Source organism: Glandiceps talaboti, chromosome 15 (genome assembly GCF_964340395.1).
Source record: "Glandiceps talaboti chromosome 15, keGlaTala1.1, whole genome shotgun sequence".
In the NCBI taxonomy this organism is placed as follows: Eukaryota; Metazoa; Hemichordata; class Enteropneusta; family Spengelidae; genus Glandiceps; species Glandiceps talaboti.
In genome coordinates this window covers 4,073,713-4,098,324 of record NC_135563.1, presented here as the reverse complement: position 1 = coordinate 4,098,324, position 24,612 = coordinate 4,073,713, and the positions used below count along the sequence as shown (strand labels likewise).

Sequence of the window (24,612 nt, the reverse complement as noted above, 5' to 3'; positions counted from 1 at the left end):
TAATCTAGTTGAATTTTGAGTCCACACCATAAAATCAGCATCCCATTTCAATTACAACATCAACCTGTTGCTCAGCTGCACTACTTTATAGATACAAGAGACCTCTAATTAATCCTCATTTTCCCAACTAGTACTACTACTACTACTACTACTACTACTACTACTACTACTACTACTACTACTACTACTACTACTACTAGTACTACTACTAGTGTACAAACAAATATTCCCAAGGAGAAAGAGGATTAACATCTAAATGTCTAATTATTGGTATCACAACAGTTTTTAGTGAATCTGTTGTTGGTTGTCTAATTGAAAAAATATATTATTCCAGTTACAGCTAGTGCACCTTTAACATTCTAATTATTCAGTAAATGAAATTTTCATATTACATTTATCGTACAACACAAAGACAAGACAAACTAAACAGAGAGTGATATACTGATATCTATAGAGAGTAATTTATAAGAAACTACAAACAGTCCACGCGCACTGTCACATTAAAGCTATAGCAAGTCTCACTAGCAATTACCTGATTTTGAAGGGGGCCATGCTATGTAAACCAAAAAAAAATACGAGAATAAATCGAAAGTAAAACTTAGCCAAATAAAAATAATGAAGTAAAGTAATGCCAGTATGGGGCAATTATCCTAACTACATGTACATTAAATGAAGTGATATGTAAAGAGCCACTATTGTGTCAAACTGATCGGGACCAAAAGCATTACCCCCCCCCCCCCCCCCCCCCATATCACAATATTTATTATGTTCTTTGACTCTTTGTGAGCAATCAAAATTGATTAATGCATGGAAAAGCCATAAATATAAATATATACATGTATATTTACATTTCACACATGTTTGTAAATCATTCTTGTAGCTCTTGCAGTCACACAGTCAGAGAACTATTTTAGCGGACGGCGATCTATATGCAAAACATGTTGAGTACCTTTTGTGCTATAGAAGAAATGAAGTGCCAATTTGACCTGATCACTGGGGTAAAACAATTATTTGTATGAATTTACAGCAACCACCACTGAGCAGACAATGACAGACATTCTTATTGTGAAGGTATAACACGTGTATGCCACACTTTGCGTGAAAGTTAATATATAATGACAAACCAAAGACTGAACCTCTTTAGGAGCACCAACACTATTGAATTTTTAAAGTCTTATACCCACCCCTTGCAAAGCACCAACTTTACTTACATCGCATCTTCACCCTACAAGTACCACCTCCTGAGGAGTTCCTTTACCATCATCTCCTAAGGAGCACCCATTTTACTTACAATATACATCAACCCCACCATCTCCTGAGGAGCACCCACTTCATTTACAAATACATTAACCCATCACCTCCTATTAAAAGGAGCATTCAGTTTACTTACAGTCTACCTTCACCCCACTGTTTCCCAAGGAACACCCATGTTACTTACATTTACGGGCTGAAGAAATAACATTAGCCAATCATTATAAATCATACAGAAGATAAATTGGTCAATTATGTTATGGATAGTAAGTAACACATGACAATAAATTTAGATAATATCTTCTTTCTTTTTATGTTTATAATGTACATATTGAATATTGTCCTAATCATCAAAAGAGCTGATTAGTTTTTCACACACACACACACACACACACACACACACACACACACACACACACACACACACACACACACACACACACACACACCCCTCCCACACACACACACACACACACACACACACATACTGATGATTGCTATGCCTGTAGCACAACTGAAACTAGTACTATAAACATAAAATAAACTAAGGTGCCAATATCCAATCTCTGCTCACCTTCTCTGTTTAATTGCAATGCTCTAAGATAGTTCTTCCTTTGCAAATCTCTAGTCTCATCTCGCCAATTCAGCAACATCTCTTGATCCCTAAAAATGTGATCAAACAAGAGTCATTTATCAGAACAAAAAATATGGCCATCTTAAAAACTGTGCTGAAGTTACATTTGTATTTCATTCCATAATATTATTACTTTTGTAGTTTAATAGAATACATAAACAAAAAACACAAATTTTTTGAGCTACAGTTTCTCTTCATGAAAAAGGATTAATATTGATTTTATACAAGCTTATCAAAGGCAGCGAAGCTTTAAAATCCACTCATGAATGAGAGTTGTTATGTAAATGTCAATAAAATATTTTAATCAAACAATCAGAATTGTTATGCTGTTTATGTACTTGTAACATCTGGTGGTAATAAATCTACTGCTGCATTGATTCACATTCGTGGTTTGTAACAAAACGGTCACTTTTGCAGTTTCAACACATATAAAATAATATAACATTTACACTGTCACATCTACATGTATGGAAATACTACAAAACCACATTTTATTCCTCAAAATTATGTTTGATTATGTAATGAGCCTATTGATTCTGCTTACATCATGAATACATTGACACTTTTAAATAATTGGCAAGGAGAATACTCAGTGCTGAAAAAAATCACAGATGTTTTAGTTTATCTTTATCTGAAATAGCGTTTGAGAATCTGTAATCAATAGCAATATCCTAGAGTGTTTTACTTTGCTTGATAAGTATGCAGTGTACACCTACATGTACATCCTACAGGCAGATTATGGATTGCACAGCTCCTTACTTTGTTGTAATCCCAGTGTTTCTAACAGCTTTAACTTTCGTTGTGAGCAGTGTCTACAAACTCAAACTATCTTTTAATCAGTGTTTCTAACAGCTTTAACTTTTGTTGTTAATAGTCTACAAACTCAAACTTTTAATCAGTACCGGGGGGGGGGGGGGGGGGGGGGGGGGTATTTCTAACAACTTTAACTTTTATTGTGAGCAGTATCTACAAACTCAAACTATATTTTAATCCCAGTGTTTCTAACAGCTTTAACTTTTGTTGGGAGCAGTATCTACAAACTCAAACTATATTTTAATCCCAGTGTTTCTAACAGCTTTAACTTTTGTTGTGAGCAGTGTCTACAAACTCAAACTATCTTTTAATCAGTGTTTCTAACAGCTTTAACTTTTGTTGTGAGCACAGTCTAAGAACTCAAACTTTGTTGTAATTAGTGTGTACAACAATGCAACTTTTATTGTGAGCAGTATCTACAAACTCAAACTATATTTTAATCCCAGTGTTTCTAACAGCTTTAACTTTTGTTGGGAGCAGTATCTACAAACTCAAACTATATTTTAATCCCAGTGTTTCTAACAGCTTTAACTTTTGTTGTGAGCAGTGTCTACAAACTCAAACTTTGTTGTAATTAGTGTGTACAACAATGCAAACTTTGTTGTAATTACATAGTGTTGATAACAATGCAAACTTTGTTGCAATTACATAGTTTTGATAACAATGCAAACTTTGTTGCAATTACAGTGTTGATAACAATGCAAACTTTAACATAATTTTGTGGGTACCAATAAATTCAAAAACAATTACTCTTCATTACCAAGCCCCCTACCACAGTATCAACCCAGGCTTCCTTATTTGACTAGTATCTCGACCACAGTGTCAACCCAGGCTTCCTTATTTGACTAGTATCTCTACCACAGTGTCAACCCAGGCTACCTTATTTGACTAGTATCTCTACCACAGAGTCAACTTAGATTTGTTTCTAAATAAGTTTAAAAGAGTATTTGTGTTTTGTACATTGATTTATTAAAGTTCCAATTTAATCTTGCTAATTACAGACGATGGGAGACATTCCAATTTTGTTAAATTCAGATGATAAGAGACATATTGTTATCTTTACATTGACTTTTTTTGTGATGGCATAAACTGTCTGCCGATAATAGGGTAATCATTGAAAATTATCAATGATGTAAAAATTAATTGATAATACATGGTAAAATTGTACTAAAACTCCAACTTTAATTTGTATGTTAAGTTATTTAGATAATGTAATGAAAGAATGAGTTCTCTGGGATTTCCAACAAGTTTGTACTGAATACTGATTCAGATATTTGCTTGCAGCAATGATAATAATACAAATGTAGCATGCATATGTCACGTGAGATTTCAGCTCTGTACTAGGCATGTCAAGACTATGTTTTACCTTTAATGTTAATTAACATATATGGTGAGAACCTCAATCATTACAACACAACTAACTGTAATGTTATATGATTTATAAGTGAGCACATCTCTCTGTAACAGGATGAGTAATATCAGTACATTTTTGTAATTGTGGGCAACAACGCAATCAGAACTGGAGAGAACAAATAACAAACTGCTAATTTAACCACACCAACTCTTGAACTTAAATTAATTTACATGTGCTTGGATAATTATATAAGACTATTAATTAATATTCAGAAGGTTAATGAATATTAATATACATATTTAATCTGACATTGTTTCCTATATATGATATAAATCATAACAATCATAGTCATACTTACTTTCTTCTTTGTTCCATTAACATTTGCTTTTGTTTAAGTTCTCTCAACTGTGCAAGGCGTCTTTCTTCAATTATTCGGGATTCAATTGGATCTATCATAGGTGGAGATGGTATCCTTGCTTTTTGTAATTGTTTCTTTGACCTCCTGTGAATGTCCATAAAAGTTATCATTGGTCACATGTTTGTCATGTGATGAAAGTAACAAGTTACATGTCAGTCATATAACTGAAACTGCTAGTCATATTATGATTAAATAGATGATAAGATATGTCTATGAATGTTGTCAATCATGTAGGATTAAGTTAATAATGAAGTAATTATAATCTATCCTACTGGACTTGTTGTTTTGAATGATAAGATAGTTTTGTTTTGTATTCATTTCCAAATAGTGCTACATATTAGACACTATTCAAACATCAAATATCTACACGTGCTACATCAGAACTGCAACAAGATAAGAATTGAACAGTGAAGTGTAGCCAATTTGGAACAGTAAATTTGAAATGATTGCGACATTTCGATCCATCTACATGTACTACAGACCTCAATCACACAATGATGTTATTCATGCAATGTTTATGTCTCCAAAATACAGTGCAGTGTTAAGGCTACACTAGCTGCAACTAGAACCTTTCTTGAAACTCTCTAATAAATATAATTTTACTTGTTTTTACTTATTGTACACCTTGAACAGTACTGAATGACCTGAGGTAAACGTATTTGTGTATTGTCACAGTCAGTACATAGAAATAGAGTCAAATAAATCCAACAAAATGATTTTAGGTCCACAACCTAAACACAGTGCCCTCAACCATGATCACAATTTCAACCTGTTGCTGTACTACTTCTGGATAAAATCGACATCTAAACAACATGCACACCATCTAATTATTGGTATTTTAACAATTTTTGGTGAATATTATTGGCTGTCTGATCAAATAAATATTACCCCAGGTACAGCTAGTACAGCTTTAATGTCCAAACTGACTACATTTCCCTGTTAAATTTGATTCTTCGAACATTTTCAAACACAACAATTACTTTTGTATACCACAAAATTCTTACCTCTCCTTGCCAAGAATTCCTAAGGCTCCAGCCCTTTTGAATTTATCATACTGTAATTTTCTGTATTCATCATATGATATTGGTTTATGTAAATTGACAGACTTAGGTCGTGGGAACTCAATATCTGATGGGTCACTTGTTACTGTAGATCGTGTGGATTGTCCACTATATACACGTCTCCGTCGTTTACCGCTACTTTTGGTTCTAGGTCGGCTAAACTCATCTGAGCTTGAAGACAATGGATCCGAATCGTCTATATATAAGTCATCCATTCTTAAATCTGTAATGATACAGATATACAGATTAATGGATGAAATGTTCTCGTCAAAATATTCCCAGGCCTACAAATGAAAGCCTAAAACTTTAACAAACAAACAAGCAAAAAAAAATCAATATGAGAAATAAGTATCAATACAAAATGTAGTTCATCATTGCTGTTCACTGAATAACTATGTCCAATACATGTATATGGGGGGGGGGGGGGGGGGAGATAGCATCATTCATCCAAGATGATAGCATTCTCGCAAACCAGAGTTGTTATTTCTTCCGCCATATTGTGAAATAACGAATGGCACGTTTTTGACGGTGCTGTAAATGAGGCTGTAGTTTGTGACAATGGACGGTGTTTTCAAACAGTTCAAATGTTCCTTATTCCCAACTCAGTAGAGACAATTTATATTAAGTGAATTATAGTCAGTATTGAAAACACATAAACTGAAAGATTGATCATTGCTGACACTCACTCATTAATTATGTATTCATTTGTTTATGGGAAGCAATTAACAGTATACTCACAACAATCAATCTTCCAGTCTAGTAAACATACACAAAATAAATCAATACACTATAAATAATATATTTACAAATGTACCGTACTATAAATTTATCTGGTGACTGACATATTGACTGGCTAGTATTCTATCATATTACGGTATATTCATGTGATAGCCATACCACTGTACAATGTACATGTCAATTGCTGTCTATAATCTATATCTCACTTCGTGATATGGACAAGTATACTTCCAATATTTTTCCATATTCTAGTATTCACCTGAGTATATCCATACCACTTTACTAATACTCATGACAACAATAATTGTCTATAAATCTAGCTCTCACTTATTCATGATATGGACAAATGTACAAGAATACTACCAATATTCTATTTTATTGTAAACATAATCATAAAGTATATTCATACTACTATACCAATACACATGAGAACAATAGTTTTCAATACAATTGCTGGTTATCTGTTATCATTATGTATTTCTGTGTGTATATGTGTCCTAACAGATGTTCATTTTACATACAGTGTTGACTATCAGTCTCATGTCATGGCTCCACATATATGATATTTGATATATACATATATTTGTCTGTTTGATTATACCATGACCGTAATAATTCTAAGGTCAAGTAACAGTCCAGCATTTTACCAAAATATTGATCTATTCTGATAAAAATTCCATATATTGTACATATTTAATGATTTTTTTCTAGATTAGTACACTGCTAACAAGACTAGCCAGCAGCCATACAGGATTTTACATTTTAGAGTTCTTCCCATCTATGTGATTACTATTCTATACTTAGTCTAGTGAATCTTACAAGTATAGTGTTTTTAATATTGAAAAATAACCCTGCTAGTCTGACAATTCAAAAGAAAATTATTTATTATCCACTGATTTTTAGATTCCTAATGAAGGTCATTTGTGCAGGACCAAAACACAGAATTAAAAGGTTGTAAATTCAACCTCATTGGGAGTAAGTTCTTCACATTTTATATTGAACTTGTATCTATCTCCTCAAGTTCTAGTCCCCCTCAGAAAGTATGCATTCTCTGTAGTTGGCCTTCATTTATTCAACAAAGTCAGAAAATTACAGCATTAACATTAACATACAAAACACGATTTGTTTACTTTTAAAAATCATTTTTGATCTGTTTATGTTAATACTTTTGACCCTGAACAAGACCTCCTATGCATGCTCAAAACATTATTATATTATATCATGCTACTATGCGCCATTCTGATTGGATAATAACTGTGGTAAAATCCCATTTTACCACGGCTGGCAGTGGTAAAATGGGCCCCTAAACTAGCATATGAATAGTACTCACAAAAATGAAGCTAGTGTTCTTTCTTATACCAATAAATTAACACTTCCTCAGAGTAAAGGTATGTCAGGTATCCTGTACAATAGTTTGGGTTACAGTAGTCCAAATAATTCCACTGATGACCTTGCGATCGAAAGCAACGATCGATCAGTGGCTTCAACATCACTGGCTATAGCTGATAAGGTACAAGTTCTCCCATGCAACGAGCCGTCAGCGTCCTGCTCTCGTTGAATCAAGCAACACCAATTTAACTTTTAACCATCAGTCAAGTGCGTCAGGGTTATTTCAAAACTGTACATTTTCAGGTTCAGTCAATGTTCAATTTGTTAACCATTAAATTAAAGTAGACTGTGTAACGTCGCGTCTCTGATTTACTGTCTCGAGCTTTCTCCGATTCAGCTGATTCAACGCCGAGACATCTATTTTTAGCAGTGTACAAGATTGTATTGTTCTTATGTAAATATCCAAACAAAATTGTTACTTTCTTTGACCTCTTGCCCCGTTTTCTTCGTTGCTAGTTTTCAACGCGTTTTCGTTATGCATTATATGATGTAAATAAAGTAATTTATCAATGCAATGCAATGCAGTGTATGGTTTGTGTTCATGCAGTGTGTGTGTATGGGCGACATGAACGTATCCACTCATCAAAACATGCTCATTCCCGACGATCTATTACCGACGATCTTTTTCTGTGCGTGCGAATTCGCCTTTTCAGGCATATAAATAACCACAGAATCACATTTAGAAGAAATAGACACATATTTTGATATAATATAATAGCAATAACTCCCTCCGAAGGCGGGTATACACTCGAATTTGGTACAATTCGCTCCATATAGCACTCGCCATTCGGCTCGTGCTATATGTCGCGAATTGTACCAAAATCTTGTGTATACCCGCCTTCGGCAGGGGTTATTGCTTAAGTAATAGTACATTGACTATGGAATCCTATAAATTTATATAATGTTGACAACTTTGAAAAGAATGCTAGTCAGAAGAACAAATAGAAAAATAAAGCATAAATATAAGCACACAAAAACTGATTTATTTATTTATTTGTAATACGTTTGGGAAATTTTTTATTTTTAGATCTTGTAGCAGACCTTGTGTACATGTATGAGGTCAAAACGTTGGTATCAATAGTACCGGTTAATGATATTAACTAGTTTTATGCTTTCATCAAATGCACAATTAATGCAAACAGTAGGAAATTGGTACTTCTAGAGAACAAGTTTTATGGAGTTTGGGAATCATAAAATTGGCGAAAAAAAAAAATTCTTACCAGCAGCAGTCATTTTCTTATTCTTGACTTTAAGTGCTTCTCTGAGATACCTAAGGATTTCTTTGATTCCTTTATGGACAACCTTTGGAGGAGGAAATGTCAGTGGGTTGCTATGGAGATTTAATCCTGTCAACGTTTCCAGCAAACCTGTGCATTGGGAAAGCAGAGAAAAGCCATATAAATATACTATAGTTTCAACTAACAATACATTGTTGAGTCAGGTTTTATAAAAAACTTACTATATGTCATTGTCTAACAACTCAATAAATTTATGGGCCTTTATTTTTTATTACCACGATACAAATGAAACTTTGGTTTAGTGGATTCCAGAATTTGAAAGTTTGCATCACTCCTGAAATGTTCATAGAACTCAGACATCTGTATTACTACATAACACTGCAATTAGACTTACAATGTACTATACAGATTGTGTTACATGATTTCCATACTATCACATCAACACTACTAAACTTACAAGACTTTGTTCAATCAGAGGTCAAACTGTACATGTACATACAGACTAAATCACGGTCTGTTTTTCCTAGACTTGTTTTCACAAGAGACTGGTACTGTAACACTCTGTATTTTGCCAGTTAGAAAACTGGTACTGTAACACTCTGTATTTGCCAGTTCGAAACCAGACAGGGAAAACTATGTACATGTATAATGAAATAAAGAAACCTATTTGGAATCTGTGAATTAGGCAAGTACAATTCTAAATGTGTATCTTTATTTCATTATACTTATGAAATGGAGTCAAGTAGCAACTTCTATTCTATGTAGTTCAGATGTTTGGTATAATTTTCACCTAAATGACAATGTTTGGAGTATGGTTTTCATTTTGTCAAGTGGGAACTCTTCAAATTACAAGATGGCTTTATGTTCTTGGTACTTTGTCCAGGGAGAACACTGTGTCATCCAGTTGTAAGTGATTGATTTATAAATTTTACAAATAGCACAAACATTTTTCTGGCATGCTTACATGTATATAAAGTTGCTTCCATAATAAATTCACACGGGCTAAAAATAGTTACTAATAATATTGGGGTTGACACTGCATGGCATAGGTTAAGTTACTATAGTATCAATTACTTCCTCAATCACACATGTAACTCAGACGAGACATGTCATGTCAAAAACAAGGAATGATAAGTCTTTATAAAACACAGAGCTCCTTAACTACACATGTACAAAGGGGGGAGGGGGTGTATTCCCACCTATTGGGTAGATGTATACATGCTGCCTTTGTCGCCCTCTGGTCTAAAATGGGTATTGTATTTTTAGAGATAAGGAGTCTAACATGGGGTCCACTTTACACAATTGTTGATTTTGTTTGGTCTAAAATGGGGTCCTGGAAGGAACCACATGCACATAATAAATTCTCGACTAGTTTGGAATTTCAAAGAATATCCCTCAGAAATTCCCCCAGCTAATTCACTGGTTGACAGTTTCATATCAGTGATTATGTATTTTGGTCTAAAATGGAGCCTTCTAAAACCTTGAATAGTTTAAAATGGGGTATTGGTTTTTGGTCAACATGGGTCTAAAATGGGGTCTGGGGTTGGCTGCATTGGCCGCACACACCTACCAGACCTGGCCAGTGGTCAAGCAGTACTGAACAGTCAACTTTCCCATTCCAAAATGTACTGCAAGACACAATGCTGTTGACAGTGATAAATTAGGATTGTTTTCTGTTTATTACATTTGAAACACTGTCGTCATGAAATGATGGAAAGACTTGTTGACCATTTTAATTGTGAATGATTGTATAGAACAAAGACTAAACATCATCCATGACAGGCGGGATTTTACTAGTAAACCCCGGGTATGAACAGGTGAAAACCATTCCCCTGAGTAGTGCATGAAACCCTCTGTACAATGATACATACAGAATACATGGTGTTGTTTGAGGAAACTCACGATACATCTTGGAACACATGCCGATTTGACTACCTGTTGATATTAATATTTCTATCACACTTACCAAGTTCTGCTGGTAATTCCTTTATCTGGTTACCTTCTAACAATAAGGTTTTCAAGCAGCTAAACAAAAATAAAAACACCAAAATTTTTATATAAACAGTATTTCCATGTGAGACAAAAAAGTGTTTGTTTCATGAGGACACTGGCAGTAGTAAATTTGGGTAAAAGCCATTATGACTGCAAGAGAATAAAGTGAGTGCCAAACTGTACTTATGTCATAAATCTACTACATATACTATAATCTACATATACTATCTACTATATATACTATCTACTACATTTGTATATATACTATCTACTATATATACCATCTACTACATATACTTTCTACTACATATACTATCTACTATATATACTATCTACTACATATACCATCTACTTTATATACTATCTACTATACATGTTATCTACAATATATACTATCTACTTTATATTCTATCTTCTATATATACCATTTTGTTTACTGAAAGAAACCATGGCAACTAGTACTATTTTGGTACAGTGCATGCTGTTGTAAGAAATTACATGTATTCTAAGTCTTGACAGTACACTAATTGATTATGGAAAGAAATATTTGGTCCTTACTAACTTTAAGTAAAAACAGACATGACCCATATTGATAATTGCCATCACATTTACACAAGTTGATGGGTTCTCTGATTTTGTTTCTAATAAAACTAATGTACAAAGGTATATGGTATTGTGTATGTTTTTATTTGACTATTGTAATGTGGCAATTTGCATCAATTCCTGAGGAGCTACTGTTCAGAAAAGTAAATGACTAATCATATAGAAATAGGAAAAATTGTACCACTAATAGAAATATATGAGCACTATATATTTTGTGCAAAAAATGTCTAATTTTTCTAAAATCCAGAAAGTTGACATATGTAGGACTAGCAACATCGTAGTTTGTTTGCTACACATGCATAAACATACTCTAACTATTAAAGTCTGTTTGAAAGACAACTTCAAATCACTATTACTTCACAATACTCAATAAAAGTTTGAAACCCTACCAGATGGATTTGTACTACCAAATAAAACCAGCCATAAATGTAAAGCACCTTTTCAAAAGCTATAGTGCATTGACGATAACCATTTCAAAGACAAAACATTTTATTAGGCGTGTATATGTATATGTAATGTTTGCCTCACCTGTGGTTGCCAACAGTTGGTGGCAGGTTTTGTAATTGGTTGTTCCTCAAATCTAACCATTTCAATTTGGGAAGAGATTCAAAGAAGTCACTGGGTATTTCACTTATATTATTACCCTCCATATACAAATACTGAAAAAAATTGAAAAATTATTATTAATGCATATTTAAAAAAAAACTCTGGGGAAAACTACAATGTTTGATAAATGTAAATGAGTGTAGCACTAGCAGCTTTATGTTGACATAAAGTAGTCAGTACTACCATCCTGTGATAATAAACATCATTGGTAGCTTGCCTACCTGTTATGCAAATAATAATCAGATTTGTAAATTTTTCAATACATTCTTGCCAAGTGTAATATTATTCACTTAAAACTGTATTGAGGTAATGTTTACTCAAGTGGCCAGGGTAAGACATCTCATTAGTTAGATGGTTTCTAACTACAGCATGTGAGTGGAGGTGTAAATCGTAACGATACCGTATAGGAACTACATGTAGACTAGCTAGATGTTAGAACTATTTGTCATGTCCTTCACTATAGTATTGTAACTTTAGTGTCTGTAAGTCTACGTTTATTAGTGAAAAAGAAGCAATTTAATGCTATACAATAAGATACCTGTAGACTTGACCCACTATCGCTACTAAAGTATTCTGTTATCCTAACTGACAGTTTTGGTGGTTTTTTTTTAATTTTCGCTTCATTCTGTAGCGAAAATTCAAAAAATCAAAATGTCAGTTGAGTTAGAATAGCAGAATAGTTTAGTAGCAATAGTCGTTCTCAAGTTTACAGGTAGGCTACATCATTGGGTCCATTCCAATGAAATTATATAAATCACATTAATTAAATGGTAGCAACCTAGTTGGGGCTGACTAAGAGTTGAATACATGCACACATTAGATCTTGCATAAATGATTAATGCTATCCAAGTTTGAACATAAACTGTAACACTGTTAGATGGCGGATGACAGCTGGTGGCTCAACTACAAAACGTAAAGATACAAGCTTGAACAAACCTGTTACATCACAGATTGTGGATCAAGCTGATGTTTTACATTGAACTAGGGCTGTCCGGCCATGCCAGTAGGGTCTAACAGCATACCTCTCGGCACAGGACACTCCTCCAGGCCGGGCAGGTATGCTGTTAGACTTGTATGGGCCATGCTTGAAAACTGACACAGCTGTTGGATTGTCAATACTTGTATGCCTTCAATGGCTAACCCATCTGTGGAATTGGTGGTCTGAACCAAATTGTTCATGAAGACATTGACATTTTGTTAAGACCAATTTCATTATTCTGATTTCACATATAATATAGCAACATCATAATTTTGTTTGCCACACATGTACAAATATACTCTAACTATTAAAGTCTGTTTGAAAGACAACTTCAAGTCACACTATTACTTCACAGTACTCAATAAACGTTTCAAAATAACAAATTTCAAAAGTTATGGCCTTCTAAACATATAGAATGTATTTGTTTTTACACTTAGCATATTAATTTCACAATACATAGTGTAAAAAGGGTACAAAACAACTTGCTCAATACATTAAAATATAATGTAAAAAGTGTTCATCTTTATACACTGAAACTTACTGAACTGGAAGTGTAATTTAGTGTACAGTACACATACATTGCCATTTGTGGTGTGAAAAAAAGCTAGGCAATTTTTTTACATGACTGTTATTGTTAGGCAGGTAATGTCAACCATACTATTGATAGTGGGGAGTTGTCAACTTGTTGACAACAATCCGTTATGTTTGATTTTAAGATCAAGCAAGATTCACATGTATTTACAATCAATCTCCTGGTTGATACCATGGAAGTAGAAAAAAAATACGTCCTTCCTACCTCCATGCTCACAATAATTACATAATCCATAACGTCATTTCTTTTCATAGAAGGGAGTATTCTGTAATCAGGACTGATAATTTATGATGGCCCATCATGATCAGAATGGTGATAAACATGTAGGAAAATGATCCTTGTCAGAAATACTACTCCGCAACTGTCATGAGTTACTTTACTTGTTTACTGACCTCAATATGATCTAGTTGCATGATTTCATCTGGTAGTTTGGAGATCTGTCTTCCACTGATATCTAACGTTATTGCGCCTAAAATTCGAGCCATGGCTATCAAATCTGCCACGATCTCATCGTTCGTCTTTCTTCTCTTGAGCCCAGCAGAGGAACCCTCTGACATTGCCATGGAATCGTAAGATTGCTCTTCTTCATCGGTATCGACCCTGTCACCATTTACGATTCGATCAGCCATTTTTTTACAACACTAGTATACTGTACAGTAACAGTCTCTTTCGAACGCGGAAATATTTTTGAGTTTAACTATTTCCAGTCACTGACAACACAACTTTGCCGGTGGGTGAAGTCCGCATGACGGTGAAAATCAGATATGTGTTGACGTAGTTTTACTTATGTCGTTCATGATGTCAACAGACCGTAGCGGCCGATTATAGTACACACAGGCCTTTACACTGCACTGAGGAATTCCTACATTAAAATGGCGGACCTTTTGGTAAACAATTTGTGTACAATTTCTATGGAGATAATAGCGCCTATCGACCGTTACAAGGTACCCCAAATATCTATATTGGTATGTTCAATCTAGAAAAACCCCAAATGGTATTTTATCACAAGTTACATATTTTTTATACTTAAAGAGAATTATCAGACAAAATTCAGAACAAATAATTAAACTTTTTGATTGTATAGCAACTGACTTTTTAGAAACCGTTGGGTCAAAAGGTCAACTAAGAATAGTCTATTCTTTCAGAGGAGAGAGCTAAGTAATAAAAAGCGCTCTCATCCTCGTTGATTAAAACAAGGGTTATTTTTATTATCAATATCAATTTTCAATCCTTCTCGAGAAAAATCTGACACTGTTTGCATCTTCTGCTAGATGATAAGAATGTAGTGTTTAGTAAGTAGTCATTACTTTCGAAGTGCGCGTTTTTGAAGTCCTCCTCAGCTCCCTGTTCATTTACTCCGCACGTCTAGAAGATGAAAGATCTGTATGGAAAAGTCGGATGCGTAATCACATAACATATGCCATGATTTTGATATGTCGAGATGTACTGCAGAAAAAGATTGACTCTGAACGGTTAGATGGAAGAATAGCTCTTCACTTATGAGGAAATAACATTCATTTTCGCAAGGAGAAGCAACTCAAAATAAGTTGTACATCATCGAACAAAATCCCTCATCGAATCAAATCATCCGCGGCCGCGTTGTTGACGAGATTGGAGTGCTGCTGTGGTGGGAAACAGTACTAGTGCCATCTATAGGACGGCCGCGTTTAAGAGCTATTTCAGCCCATCTCGGTCATATAGATTTGGTCTGCCCTCCTTGTCAAAGGAAGGACAGATACCCACCCACCTGCCAAAATAGGGTGCACAATGGGAGGTAACCACTCCGCGCGCAAACACTCATTCGATGCGAACGGAGAGGGTAAGTAGGAAACGTTGCATACGAAAAGTATAGATAGTGAAATAAGTGATATGGGCAATCAATGAAAATGCTAGTTCGCCATGTTTAGTTCAGTTCAGTCTAGTAGGTCCAGTCGTTAGATGCGGCTCTGGAAATTGAAGCACAAAAGTATATCTTTATATCGTCAAGTACACGTTTATATTCAGTTGCCCTAGTACATGTATATGTGTCGGAGGTAAGGATGGATAATGCAAACGTTTACATCTGTACATGGAATCAATTACACGTGTACATAAAAGTTATAAACACGAGAGATGATCGCGTCTTTCGCGTTTTTTAATGTTATCTCCTCCCCCTGGTGTGTGTGTGTGTGTGTGTGTGTGTGTGTGTGTGAGGGGGGTGTCTTTGTATGTATGTATGTATGTATGTGTGTGTGTGTGTGTATGTATGTATGTATGTATGTATGTGTGTGTGTGTGTGTGTGTGTGTACGTTTGTGCCCACATGTGGATTTGTTATTTTATACCATAAAAAGTTCATATTGACCCAGCTCAATATGAGACCAAATTTGTCACTGCTTTATGATATACTAATATATATAATATACTAATCTACTAGCCTGCAGGGATCACAGTGTTCACACTATAGGCTTGTCTGTTACAGTCTGCCTTTAATACCACCAATTATTTTCACATTTATTCATATAAGTTAATTAGTTCATTTTGTTTTTGTGGTCTAATTAAATCTACACACATACATTGATCATGTTATAATACCTTTCTCTCTTCCAGTTAATTTTGACCACTTTCAAATTCTAAGGGCGATTGGCAAAGGCAGTTTTGGAAAGGTTAGTTACATACATTGTTGTTAGGCCCATTTAAAGATTAATCTTACAAATGAAAATTTTGTACTCACAGTCAAAATTAACATTTGTTGGGAGTAAACCCCTAATTCGTGCTGACATCTTGTGAGCATTGTATTACAATGGGCTTTTGTCACTCACATGACTCGGAAGAAAATCTTCATTCGGATGTGTCCAGCTTTTTTTTATTTGAGCTACCGCTGCTACCCCCTCTACTACCCCCCCCCCCCCCAACACATTCCTTTGATGTCTAATACTTTAATTTGTGGATAGTACATGTACATTTGAAGAGTATCATGTTGGATAAAATCTTGTTGTGTGACTAGTGATATTACACACATGTAAAGTTCTCCATATTAGATAATCCTTCACATACATGTATATAGTTATATGACTGTTTAAATTGCATGGAATTGAGGCAACATAACATAACTTAAACAAAACCCAGTGTATATGTTTACAAGCCGTAGTTAAATTGAAAGTAATATTCAATGACTGGAATGGCAGACAGAAAGATGTATATTACATTATACTGCTTTCACAGTGTGTTGTCATGACAACAAGTCAACAATTAATGTAGAATGCAACTAAGCATGGATATTGTTGTACAAGCAATTATTTGAATCTTTCGTTCAAGGAGGAATTATTTTGTCTATACATATAGCTGTTTATAGAGGATTTTGTTTAAATTACGTTGGTACAACAAACTGTTTTATATTCATGGCACACAGGATTGATGATAGTTCTTAATCACGATATAATGGAATTGATAATGTGAGAAAACACTGTTCACAACCCATAGTTCTCAAACATTCATATTGAAACAATCGATATGGGTCACTAAGATATAGAAAAAAATCTACAGAGGTGAAAAAAATTTGGTCAGAAAATAAGGTCTTGTTGTTTGGTGTGATAATTTCATGTTAATTTATTAAAAGTGCATTTCTTGACATTTATTCATACATAATTTATGTCTATTTCTTGAGTGGCTATTCATTGTCGTATCTAAATTTTATATCATAGAAGATTCATTTCATCCCAGCTGTATCAACAGTGTTTTTTGCTAAGGGCTTGGAACCCCGGTAACAGGAAGGGGCAAATCTAATAATACTGGCACAGTTTCCCATATACTATACCATGAATTTGGTGGGGAACCCTGGTAAAATGACAAGGGAACTTAGATGGTTTTTACCTACTCACTGCCCTTAACAGAAACACTGATCAGTAACAACAACTGTAGCAGCTTTCAGAGGAAATTGTTTACATTTAATAGGAAAAAACAGTACAGATACAATCTAAATAATAAATGAATGAAGGCATGCAATATATGGCATGAAAGATGAGAGATAAAATATTATAAATATTATACAACATACAATATGTACTCTAGGATTAAGGCAAATTTATCTGCAACTACAGTAGAATCATGATATGAAGGAAATGCAAGCTATTGTAATGGTGTGATGAGTAATATATGAACATTATGTCTGTGTTCTATGTATGTGTAAAGAATTATCAGTTTATATAGACACTTGCTATTGTGCAAACATGGTCAGTATACACATATTTAAAGCTGTTTTCTACAATAAATGTCATGATCGTAATGCTGTACAGTTTTAATAATAAAGTTACCTTACTGGAATCTAGTTTTTGGAGCGACTACGTAGCTTTCATCCGAATCACTCGGACGTCATCATGAGTGTAATGATGTTATGCAGTTTGGTCATGTGATCTCCCAATGGAATCACCTGACATTAGGCTATTGTATATAGGTTTGAGCTGGACATGGTATCCACAGTCACGGTTGAGGGAATGCTGGTGTTTTCAAATTTTAATGGATTCATGTATTTTCCTAGGCCAGTATTTGTCTTCTCTATACCCAGGACCTTTGACTGTTAGTGTTATGTTTGTATGTATGTATGGAGTGTCCTGTGGCTTTCGTATGTTCCCTTATGGCTGTACAGTTTTGATATCCTGACTCAGATATATAATGCTTCTATATTGTATCAAATATCATATCATATATTTATTTATTTATTTATTTATTTATTAAACTTCGACAATAAGTCAGGGGAAAAAGTCGCACAGGTGGCAAGCACCTATATAAGAGCAATCATATATCATATCATATGTCATATATCATATATCAAATATCATATCATATATCATATATCATATATCATATCATATGTCATATCATATCATATATCATAAGTAAGACTTGTGTCATATGTTGCGGAAACTGCACGAATGGTAATACAGCGAACGAAGAGGTAATAATAAACTGATTTATCAAAATGCCTACCGTATGCTCAGGAATTCAAAGAGAATACATGGAAAATAAAAAGCACAGCCTGCGAGGCAGGGTTTTGTGCATCGTGTGACTCTATCATGTCTATGTCAGGTGACTCTATCATGTCTATTGTCAGGTGACTCTATCATGTCTATTGTCAGGTGACTATCATGTCTATTGTCAGGTGACTCTATCATGTCTATTGTCAGGTGACTTTATCATGTCTATTGTCAGGTGACTTTCATGTACACAATCTGCTGACTTTGTCAACCTGCTTTTGTTTAAATGACCTACATGTAGATGATCGCCAGCGAGCACATTACTTCTGCATAGATATATCATATCAATCATATATCATATCATATATATCATATTATATGTCATATGTCATATATATCATATCATATATATCATATTATATGTAATATATATATATCATATCGTATCATATATCATATCACATATCATATAATAATATCATATCATACCATATCCAACTAAGTATAATCTAATAAACTATGAGCTGATTGAATGGTGACAAAGTACTTTAGTCAAAGGACAGGTGGATGAGTATACACTTTGCAAATTGAAAAATGATATACAACTACAATAGTAACAGTCAGAGTTTTCAGTTTGTTTCATAACTGTAGTACAAAAATAAAGGTGAGAGTCAAACAAATTGTATATTGTCCCCAACTCCTTTGGGAGCTTACAATCCATTGCAGCCTCTGTTTAAATCCTTCACATTACAACCGCTATCCTATCAGCTTCCCATTTATACAACTGGGCACAGTGATGGTTCAAACGTTGCCCAATTAATGACTTTAGCCATTCATAAATAAATTGAAGTAACAATGCTCAAACTGACAACTTGCAGATTCTTAGGCAAGATTTGAACCACGGTTATACCTCTCTCACCCCAGCTCTATAATTGGGGACCTGGTAGGTTGCAATATGAATGCTTTAATCCTATGCGTTTACACATGCTGCAATGGATTGTATGTTCTCCAGGGAGTTGAGGAAGTACAATGTATAAAGGGCTGTTGTGCCACTATAGATCTGTGCCAGGAGTAGTAACTGTAAAGTGCTTTTGAATTTGCTTCGTTTACAACAGTTACTCTTTTGGTACACTGTTTAACAATGAATTTTGTGGTAATTTTTTTGTTACACTTTAGAATTTCTCTTTGTAATTGATTGGGTAATTCATAAAATAAACACAATTGATTGAAAAATACATTGTAATAAAAATGTTGGTGAATCAACTTTATCATGGAAATAATTTAATTTTTTAAAAGAAATGTAACAATGTCGTACGTACAGAAAAAACTACCTTTACAGTAATGGAATCACTGATAGGATGCAACACTGACTCACTGATGATATAAACACAAAAAAGTTTATCCTCTTTGCTACATGCATTGTTGATGATCTGGTATTAATGTAATGACATTGAAAGAAACTCACTCTGTGATATACATGTGTATCTTAAATTGTGAGTGTATTTCCTGAAGGTGAAAATTTGCCACGAAAAGTAATGACCAAATGTTGGCCTTAATATAAACTGCTCAAAGGAAATCTTTCTTAAATTGTATAAGTATAGTATACATGTAGTGTCTTGTAAATGAGATCGATATACCGGGTACATCATTGAAACACTCAGAAAACTGTAGTCATATTAAACTCTAAATCATACTATATAGGCAAAATGATACAGTAGGAAACTGGATGAATTGCCTTTCTTATAGTAACAAGATGTAGTTCGGTTATTGGCCATATTGGGACACTAATTGTGTCGGGATAAAATACTCGCATTTAGAAATTCATTTAGTGTATCATATTTCATGTAGCTATTTGTGCCTTGAAGCTAGTAAACATTGTAAAATCTCCAGATAGCAATGACGTGTATACTCAAGTGTATGCAGTTTTCCATAATTCTTACTGTCAACTACAAACAATTTTTTGGTGCACACAAAACGCACTTCATTGCCTCATTGATCTAACATTATTCTTAACTGTTATGCCATAGATCTCACACTTATGTGTGGTGATTAAACATATTTTTATAATAATCTTTATTTATACTGGATAGTTCTTTAAGCATATAAACACTTGTCTCCCAAGAAGTCCAGTGAGGGCCATCCCTCATGGGTTCAGTGTTAATGCAGGAGGAAACCGGAGTACCCGGGGAAAACCTGCGTTGTTCGGTAGAGTCAAACTGAATGACACTCTTCTTACTTACAGCGTGGTAAATTTAATCGAACCCTGAATGGGGTTCGAACCCCGACCGCAGTGGTAAGAGGCAAGTGGTTTAACCACTCTGCCACCGACAACCCATATAAATATATAAATTCAATAACATAATTCGTCACATGAAACAAAAAGATAACACACAAAATGTTTAGTTGTGGTCTATCCATTTCAGACGACCAGTGACAGGCAAGCATAACAAGTGGAACTTCATCGTTTCATAAGAACAGTTTCATGGCCTCTTTACCTGTACGTGACATGCCACAGAAACTTCAGATTTGTTTGTGAGTACATGTATGAGCTATTATGTAGAGAGGCCATAAAACTGTTCTTATCAAATAATGGACTGTATACTTGCCTCTATAGTTCCAACATGCTGTGCCAAGTGTTAATAATCCTGTTGAGTTACGTTTACTTTCCCTGTTTGTGACAAGTTCAATTTATAAATACTTGCCTATCACTAGTTGTGTTATTACAGTCAGTTATGCTACAACACCATTGGCACTTTTTAAAGATTTAAAGTAAATTAAGCACTTTCTTAGAAGTGCTTAGTATTTGTCTGCTTGATTTTTAGGTTTTATGGACATTATTGAGGAAAGTGCATTGTAGGAAAGTGTGAGTTGCACAAACTTGTCAAAAGATTCTTTCCCACCTATAAAAAAAAAATATACTTCATTTGTGATTCTTTGTAATAATAGTTATAGATTCTTTTAAAACAACTAACTTGTAATTATTTGAATAGTTTTAGTACGTCACAATTGAGCATCAGTGCTATTGGTGGCATTGCTTGAATAATTATAATATTAATTTGGTGGCATTCCTTGAATAATTATAATATTAATTTGGTGGCATTCCTTGAATAATTATAATATTAATTTCAAGGCCCACTTCAGATCAGGATTAAAATCTAGATGTAAAAAAATGGTTGCTGGGCAGAACTCTAGAAAAAAGTTGACCCAATACAAAAGAATGGACCCTATGTAATCCTATAAAGATAACACTAGATGCAATGACCCGGGACTGAAACACAGACCTTTAAATTAAAGGGCCAAGAGAGAAGTGGTAGGATATAGTTTATTTGAAAGAGATGTACATTTAGATTATAAAGGGGTGATTGTGTAGATCCAAACATGTTAATTGAAATGTTCCACCAGCCAAGCATTCATCACATCTCTAAATAATCTCCTTCCTCATATGCCCCGTAAGGAGATTAAGGTCTTCTTACATTGATGGAAAATGTATTTGTGGAGGCATGTTCTGAATATTTATTTCATATCTAGAATATCACACTAGGGAATATCAGTATTCATATTGTGACTTTTATTGTAGGATGTGCCCAGTTGTCTACTATTTGCTTTTTGCTAAGCATTCCCGCCATTTTCAATAGCCAGGTCATAATCTTTGGGAACACAAAAACCATGAAATTAAGTTGACTTTCTGAAGACAGGGGAATTATCAAGGATAATTCTATTGTTTTAGATAATACATATCTCAAACAGCACTCTCAGTGAAGTTAATGTGAAATTTACAACATTGTCAGTAAGTGGTACATATGGACAACTATAAGTTATCATCACTGCATGATGTTAGTGGACAATATTTTCATCACAAAATTCTGTACATGTTAATTACCGTAGATTCTTTTGATCATCTTGTCCCCCATGTCCATGTATTATAATGTTATCTTGTAGAAATCTTCAAATTTCTGTACTAGAAATAGAATTTTGTGCAGCTGCATCTTTCTCTGAATATAATCATATACAGCAAATACATGGAATAATCATACGCAGTTTATGTCCTCCAAGAACATTTAGATAGATATATTAAAGAAACAGGTTCCCCACAGACCACTCATTACAAATATAAACACCACCACACTCCTGCCGACAAGCAGGCACTGTATGTGCACACATGTCACCATGGGGAACCATGACTCAAATTCTTGCTAGTTTCAATTAAATCAAAGGATGCACGTTTATGTGTCAAAATATCTAAGCCTGCATGGTGCACTGTGATGATATTCAATATCAACGACATATTGTGTGTGTGCGTCTGTGTATCAGGCAGGATCGGCTAGTAATTGTTTATATTTTGTAATGTGGTGTCTGTATGAAATGTATTTCTAATCTGTCTAAATCATTGCTTGGGAAACATAAAATGTGTATGATACACACAGTCTTTCTGTGATCATATTCCATGTTCCATGTAAATATATATTTAAATAATGTGAAAAATTGAAAGTGTTATCTGCTGAATTTGTATATTCCAAGTAGCAAGGATTCTGAATAACTGGTTTGACTTAGGAAATGTGTCATGTGAATTATGTGTTATATTCTTCTACATCACTGAAACATAGAATTTTATCTATCAGATGATAAGCATGCATACAATCAACATGACTACTTTCAGTAATTTCCCCTGGGTATCATAAAGATCATGAATAATTGATGTCACATATTTGATTTAACTTGTGTCTGAAATGTCAAACAGAAACTGTAGAAACTGTAAGAATGCACAAAGTAATATCTATGTCCAGAACTAGTCATTTAAAGATTATTATGATTATATAGTCCTCCCATTTATTATTACAGTCTCAGTACATATAACTTGAAGTAATTTTTCCAGAATTTTGTTACTATTTTTGATTTTCTGATATGCTTTTGTACTTGTTGTCAAAGCATATGTATTTACAGATATTATTCACCAACATATTTTTTGGTCAGCCAAGAAAAATATGAGTGACCTAAGGGGTCCTGTCACCCTGAGTTGCTGGGCAAGTAATGACAAAACACTTTAATAGGCAACGAATATTTTCCTGCTGAATGAAGAAAAGTATTTAGGGATAATTATATTAAATATAATTATAATTATACCTCCTCAAGAATAATGTATAAAAAATCAAGAAAAATAATGGTGATTTGGAATATTTGATTCCTATTTTAAGTACGACAGAACCATATATGCAGTGATATAGACATGGGTTGTCATGACGTAGAATGACTGGGGTATAAAAATCCATTTTCTGTTCAAAGACAGTAATTTGGCTTGTGTACCTGGTATAAGATTGCTTAGTGATTACACTGTTTCATATGTCATTGGTTGTGTTTTAAATTTGACAAAATTAATGTAAAATACATCCAGAAAGTAGAAAAACCAAAAAACTAGAAGTGAAAATCAACAAATTGAATACATGATTGTGTACTTCTCATTGTTTTGTTATGTAAGTGAATGATACTAAAATTGATATTGTATTATTGGCATATTGAAAACAAATACAGGGTATTCCCTAGACCTTCATAATTGGTGATTCTTACTGTGGTCCTCACAAGTGCAACTGTCTCACAGATACAGGGTATTCCCTAGACCTTTATATTTGGTGATTCTTATTGTGGTCAAGTCACAAGTGAAACTGTCTCACAAATACAGGGTATTCCCTAGACCTTTGTACATATCAATAACATATTAGTGGGTTCCATCCAATGATTCCTTTGAAACAATAGATCATAAATTAATACTTATTGTAATTATTTTTTAAGTATTCAAATTAAAGTTTTGTACGGTGAGATAAAAAGAGATGTAAAAAAAATATGCAAAACAAAATTTAAAAAATACATGATTGGGTAAAATTTGCAGTTGAAAACAATTTCTAAAAAAGTAAACTTACAAAACAAAACCACAAGGTGAAAATCAACTGTTACAGGTTATAACAATGTCGTTAAAGGTATGTCTTCAACCCACTATTAAA

The 24,612-nt window shown here is 34.0% G+C and overlaps 2 protein-coding genes across 3 annotated transcripts in view; one reads left to right on the top strand and one right to left on the bottom strand.

Annotated features, from left to right (window-relative positions):
* Positions 1 to 14,529, bottom strand: part of LOC144446636 (leucine-rich repeat-containing protein 27-like) — a 28,894-nt gene extending 14,365 nt beyond the window's left edge. The window contains exons 1-8 of one of the 2 annotated variants that reach the window (XM_078136444.1): positions 14,061 to 14,529; positions 12,020 to 12,150; positions 10,863 to 10,921; positions 8,879 to 9,025; positions 5,475 to 5,754; positions 4,411 to 4,554; positions 1,826 to 1,914; positions 533 to 553 (exon numbers count right to left, since the gene is read on the bottom strand). In XM_078136444.1, coding sequence (XP_077992570.1) covers positions 533 to 553; positions 1,826 to 1,914; positions 4,411 to 4,554; positions 5,475 to 5,754; positions 8,879 to 9,025; positions 10,863 to 10,921; positions 12,020 to 12,150; positions 14,061 to 14,297 — 1,108 coding nt within the window. In that variant the 5' untranslated portion in view covers positions 14,298 to 14,529. The remainder of the gene's footprint in view (positions 1 to 532; positions 554 to 1,825; positions 1,915 to 4,410; positions 4,555 to 5,474; positions 5,755 to 8,878; positions 9,026 to 10,862; positions 10,922 to 12,019; positions 12,151 to 14,060) is intronic. The other variant, XM_078136445.1, reaches the window with a different exon arrangement.
* An 825-nt stretch (positions 14,530 to 15,354) lies between these two features.
* LOC144446543 (serine/threonine-protein kinase 32B-like) overlaps positions 15,355 to 24,612 on the top strand; it is a 79,756-nt gene continuing 70,498 nt past the window's right edge. The window contains exons 1-2 of the mRNA XM_078136328.1: positions 15,355 to 15,487; positions 16,257 to 16,312. Of these exons, the coding sequence (XP_077992454.1) occupies positions 15,436 to 15,487; positions 16,257 to 16,312 (108 nt within the window). The 5' untranslated portion in view covers positions 15,355 to 15,435. The remainder of the gene's footprint in view (positions 15,488 to 16,256; positions 16,313 to 24,612) is intronic.